The sequence below is a fragment of the Indicator indicator genome, chromosome Z (genome assembly GCF_027791375.1).
Source record: "Indicator indicator isolate 239-I01 chromosome Z, UM_Iind_1.1, whole genome shotgun sequence".
NCBI classification, from domain to species: Eukaryota; Metazoa; Chordata; class Aves; order Piciformes; family Indicatoridae; genus Indicator; species Indicator indicator.
This window is the reverse complement of record NC_072053.1, coordinates 39149747-39167273: the sequence shown is the minus strand read 5'-3', so window position 1 is coordinate 39167273 and position 17527 is coordinate 39149747. Positions and strand designations below refer to the sequence as shown.

At 39.2% G+C, this 17527-nt stretch overlaps 1 protein-coding gene across 1 annotated transcript; it reads right to left on the bottom strand.

Annotated features, from left to right (window-relative positions):
- Window positions 1–4230: 4230 nt before the first annotated feature.
- CD274 (CD274 molecule) lies at window positions 4231–16319 on the bottom strand. Its single transcript, XM_054397784.1, has 8 exons — window positions 16295–16319; window positions 14200–14268; window positions 13231–13584; window positions 12472–12753; window positions 11232–11342; window positions 8946–8996; window positions 7866–7931; window positions 4231–4364 (listed from the first exon to the last, which is right to left on the bottom strand). The coding sequence occupies exons 2-8, from the start codon at window positions 14252–14254 to the stop codon at window positions 4342–4344; spliced, it is 942 nt and encodes a 313-aa protein (XP_054253759.1). The 5' UTR covers window positions 14255–14268; window positions 16295–16319; the 3' UTR covers window positions 4231–4341.
- Between the last annotated feature and the right edge of the window lie 1208 nt (window positions 16320–17527).

Genomic DNA, 17527 nt, shown 5'->3' with positions numbered 1-17527 from the left:
ACCTTTTAGCTCATCAAGTCCAGCATGCAGCTGTGTATTCTAAGGAACAAACACAGTTCTTAGCAGCAGCACTGAACACTACAGGGTAAAACTTTAGCATGATACACTGCAAATTTTCTTTCACATCTGCTTCTACAGAAAGAAAGACTTTCAGTGAAGCACATGAAATTCTCTTTTCCTGCCTTTTCTTCTCCTGACAATGCAGAAGACGAAAGTACCCAGACTTGCTTGCTATACAGTTAAAACAACTTACCATCTGCAGTTAGGGGTTTAGTAACAACTAAAAAGAAAAAAAAAAAAAAAGAAAGTAAGCAGGAACACACAGATAGAAATATATACAGATTTTTTTTCCCTCCATACATCTCTTCCCTGAAATTCAGAATGAAAGATTTGCAAATAGCAACATCCCAGCACATGAGCTGAAGAGGCTTCCTAGCACCACTATAGCAGAAGACTGAATTGCAAGACAGGTGCAGCATCTAACACTCTTTATGTCTCACAGTTTGAAGTTATATGGAACTATGGAAATATTCATCCAAACAAATGTTTTCCGAGCATTCGGTAGAATTCATAAACTCAAATTCTGCTTTTAGCTGTACTCATTTTGATAGGCTTAACCTATTTAGAGTAGTACATAGGCTTGGGATATGAAATGCATTTACTAGGATTGTTCATGAAACTATTGAGTTCCATTTTGTTTATTTTCAGCAGGTTATTTCTTACAAGAATTCCTCAAGAAGTTACCTAACATTTGCACAACACATTTCCTGTTATCTGTATTCATATTATTAAAAATAAGGGTAGTGAAAGACCGTTGCCTAGCAACAATATAGCAAATGTACCACATTGGACAGGACAAAACCAGGGCAACTGAGTTTAAGTTGGCCCCTCTTTGAGTGGGAGGTTGGACTAGGTGAATGTCAGAGCTTCTCTCCAACATAAAGTAGCCTAATTCTATTAAACAACCTTATCAATGCATGTCTGTGTATTTTGCTATTTCTAGTTACTATTTACCTCTATAGTGCAGTTTATCACTCCTTTTAATTTATGACCACATCATAAATGGGAGACATAAAAGAGGATCCAGTGGTCTCTTCCCAGGTTTCTTGGGAACATTGATACTACAAGTGGGACATATATACTCATTGTCTCCAGTTAGTTCCTATCACTTAGGAGAGTTGTGCTCTACCTCTACCTAAGTTATGTGACTTGACTCTCACGAATCCTGGCTGGTTTGGAATCATAGAGTCATAGAATCACAGAATGGTCTGGGTTGGAAGGCACCTCCAAAGGTCATCTAGGCCAACCCCCTCTGCAGTAGGCAGGGGCATCTTCAACTAGATCAGGTTGCCCAGAGCCCTCTTGAGCCTCACTTTGAATATCTCCAGGGGTGGGGCCCCAACCACCTCCCCAGGGCAACCTGTTCCAGTGTTCCACTACCATCATGGTAAAGAACTTGTTCCTAACATCTGATCTACATCTACTCTTCTCTAGTTTGAAGCCATTGCTGCTTGTCCTATCACCACAGGCCTTTGGAAACAGTCTCTCTCCACTTTTCTTGTAGGTCTCCTTCAGGTACTGGAAGGAGTCTCCCCAGAGCCGCCTTTTCTCCAGGCTGAACAACCCCAGCTCGTTCAGCCTGTCTTTGTAGCACAGGTGCTCCAACCCCTTGATAATTTTTGATGATGTATGATGATTGATTGCATCAGAATTCCAGTCTAAATCGGATCATGAAATCATGTCTCCTACTGCCTGTTACAGAGCAACAAAACCATTGTTACACTACTTATTTTCTCAGTACCCTTGTCTTGTGTAGCCCTACCACACAAAGTAATTCCTGAGTAGCGTGATATTTTTCCAGAAAAAAATCCAGTATCCTCTTCTGCAGCTATTAGAAGTCAATGGTTTAGTCAACTGGACATTTGAAGGAGAGAGAAAATTCCATAGGGCAGAGTTGAACTTGATCTACGATTTACAATTAAATCAAGTTTGCCCGATGTCCTGCTTTCAGTAAAAGCAAAGGGAGAAAGACGGAAGTGAAATGAGATCCATGGTATTTTTGTTAGGTAGGTGAGAGTGGTGGAATTGAATCTTCCTTAAGGCACTTCTTCCTGACTGACACTTATGCCTACTGTTTCTCTCAAATCTATCTTCACCCTCCACCTGGCACCAACCCTCAAAGACCTTGTTTACTTTGTGGCCTTCCACACTAAGACAAGTACCCTATTTCATTGAATTGTACAATTGTTTCAGCTGGAAAAGACCTCTTAAGGTCAACGAGCCCAAATAGGGACTTCTCCATTTAGGGAGAAGTTTTTATGCAAAAGCACCTTACAATTAATAACAATTTTAAAATTATTTATTAAAGGTAAAATAAAAAGGCGGAGAATATGAACAGTGGGCAAGTTATGCAGAGTCCATTTTGAGGTGAGACAGGCAGCAGATAACCATCTGCTGTAAAAGATGGATGTCCCATTTGGAGTCATGGCAATGTCTTTGTGGAACACCAGTGCCTTACCAAAGGAGACTCTCTACCTGCATGAACGATATGAAGGACTTCCTCTTATCTAGTTCTCATGACCTAAGTGTGCTGTATGTTCTGTTAGGTTTCTATTCTCCCCGTCACAAGTGGAAAGTAATTGTGCTGGCACAATCCATGGCACTGGATTAGCATGTGGGCCTGTCTTCATAAAAATGGAGCTTAGAAACACCTTATCCTAAAAGCCTAATTTGTAAAATTACCTAAATTAGATTAGACAAATTCTGGTTTGGATGTCAGAGAACTATAAATCAGAGCTTATTTAGAGAGGATAAGTCTTTTCACATCACCTGTTCACACATCTTTATTATCTAAGGAAGTAGCAAAATTTCAAGCTTCATATCAACCACTCAGGAATTCAATCAGTGACATCATGGACAGTAGAGTGCAGCAACAGAATTTGAAAATACATTTATATCCCCTCATTTCATTATCTTACTCATATAATACACAGCACTGTTAACAGTAAGTTACATTTTCTCCTGCTGGGAAAAGATAAATGTGACAGTTCCTGCTCTCCAGTGGAGTAGATAAAGAGATGAACTGGTAACATGATACTTAAACATGCACTAATAGCACTGCCTTGCATAGGCTGATAGAACTACAAGTAGCCCTTTGACCCTGTGCAAACAGCTGCAGTAGTCCCAAAGAGGAAGCAGAAAATGAAGAGGTTGTCCAAAGAGGGAATTGTTTATGTGATGATAAAAAACTACCTTTGTGTGTTGAGGAGAGGCAGTAATTTTTATACTGGGGGCCCTAATATTTCCAAAATCATGATTGCACTCCAGGAATAATCAAAAATTGGCTGTCACCTTCAGTGACACCCAGACTATCACCCCAAAGAGCATGATGGGAAGTGGGAGGTGATGTTCAAGTTCATATAGCATCTTTGAAGAATCAAATGGTAAGCTCTGCAACAAATTAGGGAAATCACTTCATAGTAACTATTTTATTTAACTGAGGTCTACCTACTCTGTTATGGTTATGAGACATGTTTCTTTATCCTACAACATAGGACAGCTTACTGAGATGTATTAACAGAACTTTACATCATACAGATCAAATAATGCCTAGCAGTGAAACCCTGGGCTGAGGGCTGAATTTGCATCCTTAGGACTGCATAACAGGCTCATTTATTATAAACTGAAAAGCAAAATCTGAGTCCAATGAGATTTCACCTCTTCACTGTCTCTTTTTTGTAGGACTCCTTAGAGGGATGACATGGTTGTAGACACTATTGTACACTCAAATCTTAGATACCTGATTTTCACAGAAAAAGCATTAGTGCCAATGCTACCCATTGAAATGTCAAAGAGAGCAGGAAGGAGACACAATAGGGAAAGGGAGGGAGAGGAAAGGGAAGAAGAGGAAGGGGAAGGGGGAGGAGAGGGGAAGGGCAAGGGCAAGGGCAAGGGCAAGGGCAAGGGCAAGGGCAGCCCAGAAAATGGCTTGTTGAAGAACTTGCTATCAACTTCAGAATGGTCATAGATCTAAAGTTTTTATTTTAAAGGTTCTTTTACTGAAATGGATCTTTGAAAGTGCACAGTCTTAAAAATGCAGAAACATGGATATGTTGGCATACCTAGCCACACACATAGAAGCCTAAATCCAAGGATATTTTTTTATATGACAATAACTCTATTGTCACTTTTCCAGAGTTAAAATGATACAGAAGATTGTCATCACAGAATAAAAAAAAAAAAACCAACAACAAAAAGAATATCCCCCTTAATAGACAGAACACAGAACATCTGAGCTGTCAAGCCTTCACCACACAGGAAAAGGAGCTTCCCCTGCTTTCTCTAGGTCTTCTCAATTTGCATATCTGTAAAAGGAAGAATTATATGAAAAAAAAAAAAGAAAAGAACAATTACAAAGTCACAGAACATTCGGGCTTTGAGACACTTTCCTAGAAATTGGAAGTCCCAAAATGTCTTCCCTAATTGTCAAAATTTAATATCTAAACCAAAATTAATATAAAGATCAAACATAAAAATATTATTATCATGGGATGAAATAAATTGGTATTTCAAACACACTTTTTAGCAAAGAATCACTTTTTAGCAAATACAGTGATACTGCTGTGGCTTAGGTTGCCCATTCTTTTTAAATCTTCTTTTGAAGTTTTTCAAACACATTCAGTGCTCTCTCTATCTATATCCCCAGCAGCACATCCCCAGGCCCTAACTCTTTGATTTGAATATCTATACCTGCAGGACCAGATTCTTTCTTTCGTTCATGTTTATTGCAGTAAGGTGTAGCAGCAAGAAAACTGATGCTTCAGAAGTCAGCAAGAATGTGGTAAAAAAACCTCAGTAACTTTGCCATCTGTTCCAAACCATGGTATGACAGAATCACAGAATGTCAGGGGTTGGTCCAAACCCACTCCCAGAGCAGGATCACCTCTACCAGGTCACACAGGAACTCACCAGGCAGGTCTTAAATATCTCCAGAGAGGGAGACTCCACAATCACCCTGGGCAGCCTGTTCCAGTGTTCTGTCACCCTCACAGTGAAACAATTCTTCCTCCTCTTTCCATAGAACTTCCTGTGCCTGAATTTCCACCCATTGCCCCTTGTCCTGTCATTGGGCATCACCAAGAAGAGCCTGACTCCATCCTCTTGGCACTCACTCTTTACATATTTATAAATATGAATAAGGTCACCCCTCAATCTCCTCTTCTCCAAGCTAAAGAGCTCCAGCTCCCTCAGTCTCTTCTCATAAAGAAGATGTTCCACTCCCTTAATCATTTTTGTGGCTCTCCATTGGACTCTTTCAAGCAGTTCTCTGTCCTTGAACTGAGGGGCCCAGAATTGGACACAATATTACAGATGCAGCCTCACCAGGGCAGAGTAGAGAGGGAGGAGAACCTCTCCACCTACTAACCACACTCCTTCTAATACACCCCAGAACAGCATTGGCCTTCTTGGCCACAAAGGCACATTGCTGGCTCATGGTCAACTTCCATCCACTAGGACCCCCAGGTCCCTTTCCCCTTCACTAATCTCCAGCAGGTCAGTCCCCAACCTCTACTGCTCCATGGGGTTGCTCTTTCCCAGGTGCAAGACTCTACACTTGCCCTTGTTGAATTTCATTCAATTTCATCCTGCCCAGCTCTCCAGCCTGTCCATGTCCCACTGAATGGCAGCACAACCCTCTGGTGTGTCAGTGTGATGGTTTGAAACTGTCTTTTTAATTATTCCTTGCAAAGTTCAGAACAAAGTCAAAGAATGTAAATAAGTCACTATTGGGTATAAGAAAGCAAAATAACAATTGTTCTAAACACTTCCATTGGATAGATAGAAATGTTTAAGAACTATTACCCAAAACAAAGTGGGCACTCTGCACATTCTGCGTTCAGCAGTGGGGGCAGTTGCTGGGCTGTCTGGCTGCTGTTTCTTCTTCTCTTCTGGCTGAAGATAACATGTACTGACCTTGGCAGCTAAGTTAACAACTTTCTGATTAACAAACTCTGCTTCTCTGTCCAGGGAGGTCTGGGGGGAAGCTCCTGGGAGAGAGAGAGGCCCCTTTGGGAGGGTCCCCTTGGGGGGAAGCAAAGGGAGATCGGTTGTGCTTTTCTGTTGATTGTATATATTTGTGAATGTTGTGAATTTTGTATATTTGTACATATTCATTGCATTTCATCATAGATTTTAGACTCTGCTTGTAAATACAGCTTTTCATTTGCTTCCAGACTGAGCTAGCCTGGTTATTGTTGGTGGGGGAGAATTTCAGCTCACACCGACACAGTCAGCCACTCCACCCAGTTTGGTGTCACCAGCAAACTTGCTGATAGTGCACTCTGTGCCTTCATCCAGGTCATTGATGAATATATTGAACAGTACTGGTCCCAGTACTCACCCCTGGGGGACTCCACTAGATACAGGCCTCCAACTAGACTCTGTCTCACTGACCAGAACTCTCTGACTTCTTTCCTTCAACCAGTTCCCAACCCACCTCACTACCTGATCATCCAGACCACACTGCCTCAGTTTTACTGCGAGGATGCTGTGGAAGACAGTGTCAAATGCCTCACTGAAATCAAGGTAAACCACATCCACTGCTCTACCATCATCTATCCACCTGGTTATGTCCTCATAAAAGGCTATCAGGTTGGTCAAACATGTCTTCCCCTTAGTAAAACCATGTTGACTGCCCCTAATGACCTTCTTGTCCTTGAGAGGCCTAAGGACAGTGCTGAGGATAAGTTGCTCCATTACCTTTCCAGGAATAGAGGTGAGGCTGACTGGTCTAATAGTTAACTGGGTCCTCCTTCTTACCCTTTTCAAAGACTGGGTTGGTGTTTGCCCTCCTCCGGTCTCCAGGCACCTCTCCTGTCTGCCATGACTTACCAAAGATGATGGAGAGTGGTCTGGCAATGACCTCTGCCAGCTCCCTCAGCACCCCTGGGTACATGCCATCAGGACCCAAGGATTTATGGATGTCCAGTTGACATAACTGTTCACTAACCCAACCATCATCACTCCAGTCCTCATCAACCAAGGAAAACTCAGTATGCTTCAGAGATTTCAGAGACCTGGTCATTCATTTTCTTGCTTTGCTGAGACAGTCTCACAGCTCACAGAGGTTAAGGTCTCCCACCCCACTGCCATCACCACTCCTTCAGTTGCTGGCACAGCTGTTTCTGTAGCACCAGTACAGGTTAAATGCTGACCTGCTGGAAAGCATCTCCCCAGAGAAGTCCTGGGAGTCCTGGTAGGCAACAAGTTAACCATGAGTCAGGAGGATAGGACTAGACTCTTTTCAGCAGGGCCCAGCAACAGGAGAAGCAGCAAGGGACTCAAAATATGACACAGGAAATTCTACCTAAATGTAGGAAGAAAATTTACTCTGTGGGTGATGGAGCACGGGAACAGGCTGGCCAGAGAGGTTGTGGACCTTCCCTTTCTGGAGACTTTCAAAATGTGTCTGAACGTGTTCCTGTGCAACATGATCTAAGTGAACCTGCTTTATTGGGGGTGGAGGGGTAGCCTAGATAATGCCCAGAGTTCCCTTGCAGCTCCTACCATTATGTGATTCTGTGAAAAGTGAAAGCTAGAGAAGTTACTTGTTTGGGCTGTTACACATCCCACATCACAGTTTCCTTTGCATGGATTTTCTTTATGTTCTTAAATCGAGATTTAACTCCAAGTACACAAAGAGTTACGATGGTGAGTTTGTAAGACAAATAATGGGAGGCTGCACTTCTTCTGAAGCCTTTGTCTGATGAAATAATGGACTAAATAAACCACCCACAAATCAAGGCTCTGACGATATACACTGTGTCCAATTTGCTACTATTTTTCCCATTACCATTTATACTTACACTTCAGCTCCTTTTCTTCAAAAGAAGCATCTCTGCAGTCATACATATCCTTATCTTTGGACAGCCCTTTAAACAAATGACATACATAGAGATAACAATCAGTATAGCTTGAACTTTTCATATCGTGATAAATCTTCATTAAAAGCTACTATCTCAGGCCATACAGGAACTATGTGACTTAAACGCAGATCTGAAGATGAGCACCAAATGTTGTGCCTAGTTTAGGTGAGTATTGTCATAAGAGGTTTTCTTAAGAAAAACCCCAACTGCCAGTATGAAAGAACTTTCACATAGCAGTTTAATTCGAAGTGGTCTGCAAATGAAGTCATACAACGTATTTAAAAAACAACAACCATAACCCATCATGAAAGGAGGCTAATGTATTTTAATCTCTCTCACTGTAAATATGAACTCCATCCACTCTTTCCTCCACTTCTCACTGTCATGGTGGTATTGGTCATTCGCAGAGCTTTGCTCATGCCAAATAGCATCACTATCTCTGCAGGAAGAAAATGTTAGGGGAGATAAAGCTGAACCTTCTGTTCTCAATCTTGTGACAAAGAACCTTAAGCGCACATTAGAAGACTGTAGAAAACACAGGATCATGTCAGTGTGACTCAGACTGCAACACAGAGTCTGCACACCAGGATTTGTTCCCATCCCGGGTTATATGTTCCATGGGGAACATGTACCATCCTATCACAGAGTTTCCAAAACACAGCACACTACTCTGTGCTTTTCCTGTGCATATTAAGATTGCTCATGAAACTGGTATGCTTTTCTTTCTGGTTTTCCTTTCAGGAAGCTGACATTGTAACAAAAAGTACAAATGTAGATGTGGCACTTAGTGACATGGCCCGGTGGTGGACGTGGCAGTATTAGGTTAACATTTGGACTCCATAATCTTAAAGGTCTTTTCCAGTCTGTAAGAGTTTATGATTCTATGATAAAGGAGAACTAAAAAGCAAAATGAAAGTTTAATATAAATCTGCATTTGGTTGTCATTGTTACAAAGAAAATTCTCAAGTTATTAGTTCCACAAGAATCAAACTGAGCTTGATTTAAGCCATATATACATACCTGCTATTAAAGAACTAGCCACAGGTGTTCTGTAGTCTTTACTTGCTCTAGCTGAAAGGAAATAAGAGAGAAAAGCAAAAACTAAACCAAAATGCCCTTCATAGGATCTCACGGCATCTTAAGCACCCTGGCAGTAAAGACACACTTAGTATAAGCGTAATTGTTGGTTCTCAAAACACTCCATTTCTTCAAAGACAGCAAAATGTTTTCTTCAGTGCCCCTAGTATGTCCATTTCTGATTTCCACTGCTCGTTCCTAAGCCAGAACTTCAATTACACTATACACTAACATTAGTGGAAAATACTTGTTCAAATGGTTTTCCATTGTATATTTTCACCAAAAATATAAATATATATTGGGCAACAGGGAACAAGAAGAGGATCACCTTCTCAGTGCCTTTTTGAGGGGAAAAAAAGCCCATATTCCAGGGAGTTTCCATTCTGAAAGAATCACTTGTATGGCTGTCTACGGCACATTGGATTTTAAAAGAAAAACATGGCTATTACCTTAGTTTCTGAATCAACTTGTAGTTTATCATGTACACATGCATGTAGAGATAGAGATAGATATATACCACATAATAATGATAATCATCTACATTAGGACAGGTATATACATTATCATCTACACAGAAATAACATATTACTCAAGCAACCTAGGAAACACCTGACCTTTACTGAAGTATTCAGATAGGAATCTTCCAAGAAGTCAAGGATTTTGCTGATACTTCTTCTACTTTCACATTCTACTCATATCCTTATCATGTTCTTTCAACACCCTTATTCATGCAGGTTTATCTACAGGCATTCTGCAGCCTTTTAGCATCACCTGCAAATGTTTTAAGTTTACAAACACTCCTTCTGGGTCATGTTACCATAGCAGAATATGAGTTTGAACACTGAATATCCATATTTAGTTACATCTTGTATTTATTTTACTGAATTACATTTTATTTTATGCTAGCTACATACATTTACATCTCCTACACAATTAAAAAATTTCCAGAGGAGCATTTAGTCAACCATCTTGTTTAAGTTTTTTAATTATTTCTGGTAATAGTTTACAGAGTTATGCTTGTATGATATTGTAATGCTATCAGAACTGTACCAGCTTCAACACCTCTGGTACTTGTTTCTCTGCAGACAACTTGACGACAAAAAAAAAACAAAATTGAGAAGTTATTTGGAAAAAAAAAAAACGAACTAGCTATGCATCAGCTAAAAGGAATCAAAAAAATTGTTATTCAGAGGAAAAGTTCTGGCCAAAACCAGAATGTTCCATAAAACCACTTTAGACATTTTCAAATGAGTCCTGTTGATGTTCTGAGAACTGCATGACTTTATTATATCTGTTAAAATGAAGAGCAAAAACTATCCCTGAATATAAAATCCTCAAACGCACCTACTTTTACTCCAAGGGGAAAAAAAGAATAAAAGGGGGAGGGGGGGTGGAGAAAGGAAAAAAAAGCAACAGTATGCATTTTGGGTTAAGCAACATGTTTAAACATTTTTTTCTTTCAGTTCATTTTGGGGCAAACCATATTCTTTTCACACTACACCCTAAAGATTATTTCTCCAAGTTTTTTCTTTAGTTATCTAGGAAGTAAAAAATCACCACCATTGCTTTAGCTCTTAAGGATATTGTAATGCTGAAGATGTCGAAAGTCAATGTGGTATGAAACTGCAGTGGGAATATTCCTACTTTGGAAAAAAAAAAATCTTCCAGACTGAAAACCTTGGATTTATCACTTCATATGTAGTCCACTGCTTTTCATGGCGTTTTAACCAGAGTAAAGACATATATGCAGGATTAATAGCAATTAGGTCACTTTAAATAAGTGTGCACACAGTGAGAATGAAGGAAAAATAAAACCTAAGAAAACTCCAGTGCGTCTATATGCAACTTAAATTCTGGTCCTCAATCAAAAAAGGACTTTTTTGATCAAAACTTCCATTTCAGTAGAAGCATAAGCTGTGCTTTGATGTTTGAAGAGATTAGACAGTACTCCTATTGCTCTACATCATTATCTCTAAGAAAAAAAAAATAATAGAGATGCATGGATAAGTGATTTCTGAGCGGCTGACAACCTGCTCCACTCTGCTAATGTACTAGGATTTAGCTATGTCAGATAAAGGAAAAGAAATAAACAACATGGTAAAAAAAAATAGTGATTTCAGGATGAAAGACCTAACACAGACTTTTATTATCTTAATCCACTTCTGCCAGGATGAATTAACAGAACAGACAGCTAACAACTGAGATACACTAAAATAAATAATTGAATACCTTTTCTTACGCAGAACATAAATAGAAGCACTGAACCAAAGACAGCAGTCACAACAACAATTGCTCCAACAAAGCGTCTGCTCTCAGTCCACAGGACACCATCATCTGAATCTTCAAGAAAAACAAGTTGGGGGAAGGCATTACATAAATGCATAAGCTTCTCCCTTTCTCTTTCATTTTCAGATTGTGTCTAGGGTCAGGTGCTGGTCCTGGACTTTACCATGTCTCATCCCAACAAAGGGAGAAAAAGATAAGGCACATTCATATTTATCTTTGCTTCCTGCACTCCACGTGATAGTACCTTTGATTCCTGTCACAAATCCTGCTTGTCACCAAAGTGCTATATCTAGCTTAGTTTCATGTCAGGACTACAGGAAAGAGCTAACTTAGAAAGACAGCAGAGAGTCCCTCAAATCTGGCAAAGCCCTGTATGCAAAGGATCAGTGGCCTTCCTGAATCCCAGAAGTATTTCCTGTTGAAAACAAACTTACACACACACTTGTTGAAAGGATGACTTGGCTTTCTCACTCTCAGCTGCATGCTTCCAACCCTTGTCAGTCCCCAAAAGTGTGCCAGTATCGGCATTTTTAAAACTGTCTGGTGAAGAGGACCAGGTAAATGACCTGACCATGTGACAGTCTGATAAACATTATTTTTGAGTTGGGTCAGTCCTCCCATCTGGCTGAAACTGTGAAAAGTACCACAATACAATACAAAAATTAGAAGAGTAACCAAAAGCAAAAGCAGTAAGGCTTGTACTCAGTTAAAAGGTCTAGTGAGATTGTATTGGTCTTCTCCATTCATGCACCTTCCTTCAATCTAGAATCAATGAGAAAAAAAAAATCTATCTAAAATTTGTTAAATTTAAATATGCTCAAACCAAAGGCTGGAGTGGCAGGAAAAGACCATACTATTCAAGTTATTACCAGCAAAACAGAACATTCTTGGAAGGCATGTTTAATTTATGTGGGAGGGTTTCACTTCTGGGCATCAAATAATGGAACTTTTTTAAATACTCAGATTCAATTTTCACACAACTGTAGGTCATGCAAAATTCCTGTCCTTGAATCCCATCCACAAGGAACATGTTAGTATGGTGAAAGTGTACACTAATAGTGAAACTTAACACAGGTATTTCCTTTAAGGCTTTTTGAAATTACATAGGAAAGAGGAAGTCATCACAGCTGATTTATCTGGGACAAAATTACATAGTACAATAAATCAAATACAGAAATGTTACCTGATATGTGCAAAACAGCAGATGTATTTTCTTGCAGCTCTTTATTCCAGAATATACAGTAGAAATCCTCATCAGTTCTACTTTTGATTGTAAGGGTACTTGTCACACGATACAGCTGGTCACTTCCAGTTGCGTAGCTTGTGTTTGCCCTATCAGTCAAGTCTTCACGTTCTCTGTTTTGCCATATCACTTCAGCCTGTGGGTAACCTTCTGAACAACATGTCAACTTCCATTCATTGTTTCCTATTCTCACTATTCTTCGGGTTATAGCTCTATAAGGAGCTAAACAAGTGGAAGAAAAAATATTACAACCAAGAAGCTAGTAGAACAGCATTTATTAGCAAGACATCTTTTCTTTCTCCCCAGCTGCTGGATCAAGTTTCTGTACATCTGCTTGGATTTTGCAAACAACACCTTAAACAGGAAAAGTAAATATCAGTATTGTATCTCTCCATAGTAGCTGCAGGTACAGGATTTATTACTATTTTGACGCTGTTTAGAAAATTGCATTAGCTTTCTGATCGTTGTCCTGTGTAAATGGTTTTGCAACACCATTCTTCGTTTGTCATTATAAGAAATAAGGACAGAACATGGATTCCACCTGACTCAAACCACAAAGGGCTCAAGGGCTATGAGGCAGCTCCTGTCTCTGGAGAGATTTGTTGAAATGCTAACCAACATTTTTCCTATTTCAGGCACTCCTCTGAAATATTTTAATGGAATTGGATAACATTGAACCTCCAGAAGTAGTGCACTCACCATCGACTTTCAGATTAATTGTCTTGTAGTCAGCTCCCCCATAGCCAATAATACAGTGGTAAACTCCTGCATCTCTGAGCTTCACACCAATGATCTGAAGGAGAGACTGTCCCAACTTTAGATTCTCCTTCAACAGTTTTACTCTTCCCTTAAAGTCACTGTCCTGATTTCTTAAGTCTTCCTGTCCTTTGAGAAGTACATACACTTGCTTCTTTAACTCCTCTTTCTTTTCCCAGCTGACATTTAAATCTCCAAACTTTAATTTCCCATTCACAGGAAATCTGCATTCCATAGTCACATTGTCACCATGTTCCACGATATAGAGTGACTGGGGAGCTTCAACTGTGAATAAAGCTGAAAAACAAAATTTGGAAGGAAATTAAATTTTCCAATTACAAGCCTAATCTTTTAAAGTCATATTGTACCATATATGTAGGATATTTTAAGGACCAAAAGCACCTGCCCTGTTCAGAAAAGTTAAACATTTTTGCATGCACCTGCCCAAGTTTATACCTGCAGATACCTGCTTTATGCACACACACAGTGTGATGCTGTACCAAAAACAAGTGAAAGTATGTGCACAACTTCTCAGCTGCTGCTCTCAGAATGCTGCCCCAGGCAGCTGTTAGTGCCTCAGAATGCTCTCTTTATATAATAATGTCAATGCCAATTCCCAGGTTTGTCAGCGCTGATCAAACTTTTTGTGTAATGCAAATGGTACCTTATCTGAAATGATGTCTCTGCTGAAAGACCAACAAAGATTCCAACCTAGCCCCATATCAAAGTACACATATTAAGCACACATATCTAGTTAATGTAAAAGCATGTGCTGACATTTTTATTTAAAACACTAAGGAAAAAAAAAACTCCAAACACTAACACCTGAAATAAAACTGAAGAGTTAATATTTCTGTGCTTATACATGGAAAGGGAACAAACAGTTCTACTTCTTACAACTCAGCTTCTTACCATTTAGGAAATGCCAGTAGAATAAAAATATATACAAAATCAAAGGCTTTTCCATGATGTAGACAGAACCTAAAATAATAAAATAATAGACAAATATAAATATCTGCTCATTTTCTAACTTGCATTGTAAAATACACTTTGTAGTCACCCCACACAAAAAGCTGAACAAAAGACAGTGAATTGTACTCTAGTCAAAACCATGACAAAATCACATCTTCAACTACAGCAGGAGCCAGAAAGCTTTCTGCATGGGACCAGGAAGAACTAATTTTATTTGCTTTAAACATTTGTCCTTGGCTGTGGCAAAATACATGTTTTATCACTGTCTTGTCAATAAGTAAATAAATACTCAACAACTACCCAACTGTTCCCCTAAACTGTAGCAGGATTCATTGCTCCTGCTAGGAAGAGAATCAAGAGTTTTCTATACACATTCAGTGGAAGAAACAGAACTTAGTTCTTTCCCACCTGTTTGCCTTACTTTAATATGCTGTGAACATACCATCTTGTAACAAGAAGTCTCACAGTACTTACCACGGAGTATGTTAAATTATATATATCATGAACACAATTCATGCCATAATTAATCACATAATGAGTACCTACACAACAGTGCCTTCATAAAACAAAAATCTATTTTATTTTACTTCTGCTGGTCTACCTCTGAACATGTAAATTATTGCAATTTTCTGTCAGAAGTTTTTCTGCTCTTTATAGACAGTTTCCATCCCGCTACACAACACTTTAATATTATAAAACATCGATTAATGTAAATTCACACCCTTAACCTTCACATACCTACTTGCTAAGTGTGTATTTTAAGTCAGACCAAATACCAGCAACAAACAGTGCTAGCATTTTTCAAATTAATATGAAGAAAAATTCGAATTCAGTGTAATGGAAGTCTTTAGTGAGTAAAGAGAACTGTAGAATTTTATCTAAATAAAGCCCTCATTTTGGATACACAAATAGCCACACAAATAAGGAAATATTGCCTTGAACTTTCTAGCTCTAGTTTTAGCATTTGTGTAAGAAATTAGAAAACTGTAATACCCATCATGCTTCCTAACTAAGGAAGTTCTATCCAGGCTGTGACTTTCACCATTTTCATAACTTGTTTCATCTTTCTTTCTCTCGCTGTCAACTTTAAGAAGATTAAAAAGTAACAATATTGTCCTGAATCATAGGACACATACAAGCCTTTACAGTGTTACTGTTTAATGGAATTAGACCTCTCATAAGAATTTGATTGAAGATACTTTTTTTCCTGATTGCTGCTGCCTGATCCCAATAGTAAGTTTGCAGAAGGTAACACAGATAAAGCTGAGAAAGGAAGTCAGTCTAATACATTTTTAGGCATACAACTACAAAAGTACGTTCTGCTGACGTGAACAGGAAAATACAAATTAATGGATAAACAAGTTCCAGGCTTCTTATTGTGGTTAGGTACCCAATTCACGTGATGTTCTTAAAATCACCCAGCAAACTGATGCCGAATCCTGTGGGTACTTAAGAGTTTCTGGTGATGTATATACATGAGAGTGCTTCCATCATAATGCCACTTCCTAAGCAACAAGCTGTTCAGGGCACCAACTAAACCCCAGAATAAAGCTTCTCAAACTAGACAGAGGCATACCAAACTCACAAGTGTGCTCTGATAATGCTTACTCTAGAGGCAAGCCTGCAGAAGAGTGAGCCACTGAAACTGACAAGTAGAGTACTCTTCATCCCAGGATGACCAGAGTTGCAGCACACTTGGTCCCACAATACTTTAATTTTTTTTTTTTAAGTAGAGGCTGTAGCTGAGAAGCTGCTCAAAACAAATAGAGTGTGTACTACAGTCATGGAAGGATAGCTCTATTTATGCATGCAACTCATACCCACTTTTTTGTTAGGTAATCTAAATAATCAGTGTGAACTCCAAGAGAGCTGTTCTGATTAACTCCTGAAAGACAGATGACAACATTTAAGCTTCTAGGGTTTTAAAATGCATGTTCATATCCTGTTGTTGCTGAACTTCAATTTGCAGGTTTTTTTCCCACTACAGAGGAAAAGAAACAGTACTACACACCAAAGAAATATGACTATTACTTACAAAAGTCGTTGAGTCTTCTGCTGTACTGGATTTTTCACTTTCAGCAAGAAAAAAAGTAGGTCCAGGTTAAATCCACATGCACATGAAAAAAAGCCACTGCAACAACCATTACAGACCCTTCTACTGTTTCACCCTGAGCAGAAGGATCTCCTGGCTAGATTGGCTGAAACAGCTTGCAATGTAGATGCCAATCAAAACTGCAATCTTCTCACTACTTTTCTTACAGAACCTGTCCCAATGCTCCTTCTTGCTTCCTGCTGTCTTCTGACATCTATGGCAAACAGAGTTATATAAAGGCTAAACGATATTCTCTACACCAAATACTCTCCAGTACTGCTATTGTGTGTTTCCCTCACAAACAAAAGAAGACAACAAAACCAGAACTATTTGCCCAAAGACTTCTTGTAACAGAACTTGCATGTTGATGTAACGCCACCCACTTCTTCAGGAAACTTCCCCGTTATTGGAAAATTCCCCTCTAGGGAAAATTCTCTATTGTTAACAGTGGTTCATTGTAACCAGAAACAGAAATGCTGGGAAAATTGCCACTGGCATTTTAAGAAACTTGTCATCTGATCAAAGCTTCATGTGAGCAGCACTCATCGGAACTGCAGTGTCAGTAAGTCATCCAACTACAAAACTCAGAGTCCCTACAACGGTGTTTATTTCAGGCTGTGCTAAATAGCTGCTAATAATGACTGGAAATTCCTACACATCTTGTGCATGGCTGCAAAGGTCATAAGTAGGAATAACAAGAAGAGCATTGTCTACCCTTCTCTTGTGAGAAAAGATATTCTCTCCCCAAGATTTGAGCACAGTGAAGGTCCTTTGCCTTGCTACTATATAGTGCAAGAAGAGTTAAGACTATTCATTAGGTAAGTAAAAAGCACTGTCTTTTTCTTTTTTTTCTTGATTCTAGAAGTCATTCAAGAATACAGAGAGGAAAAACAGGTATTAGAAATCAAAGGATGTACTCACATTAAGTTGCAGACTTTAGTGGGACAAAAAGCACAAAATATAACTTTAAACAAACATTTCGGTATGAGTTCACTCCTGTTGTCTTCACACATCTCAAAAAAAAAGGGTTGACATTCTCAGAAGAGTTGAAACTCCGTGAAATGACCACTTAAAAGCTTTCCGGATGTATTTTCTTTCCAATTGACACATGCATGTGCAGTGTTATGTCACAGAAACACGTAATACACGAATCCACTCAGAGTTAACCTTTTTACT

Coding starts and splice junctions, on each gene's coding strand:
- CD274 (XM_054397784.1), bottom strand. CDS start 14,254: ATGGAAAAGCCTTTGATTTTGTATATATTTTTATTCTACTGGCATTTC. Junction 13,585..14,199: donor CTACTGGCATTTCCTAAATG/GTAAGAAGCTGA, acceptor TTTGTTTTTCAG/CTTTATTCACAGTTGAAGCT. Junction 4,365..7,865: donor TGAAGAAAAGGAGCTGAAGT/GTAAGTATAAAT, acceptor TTCCTTTTACAG/ATATGCAAATTGAGAAGACC.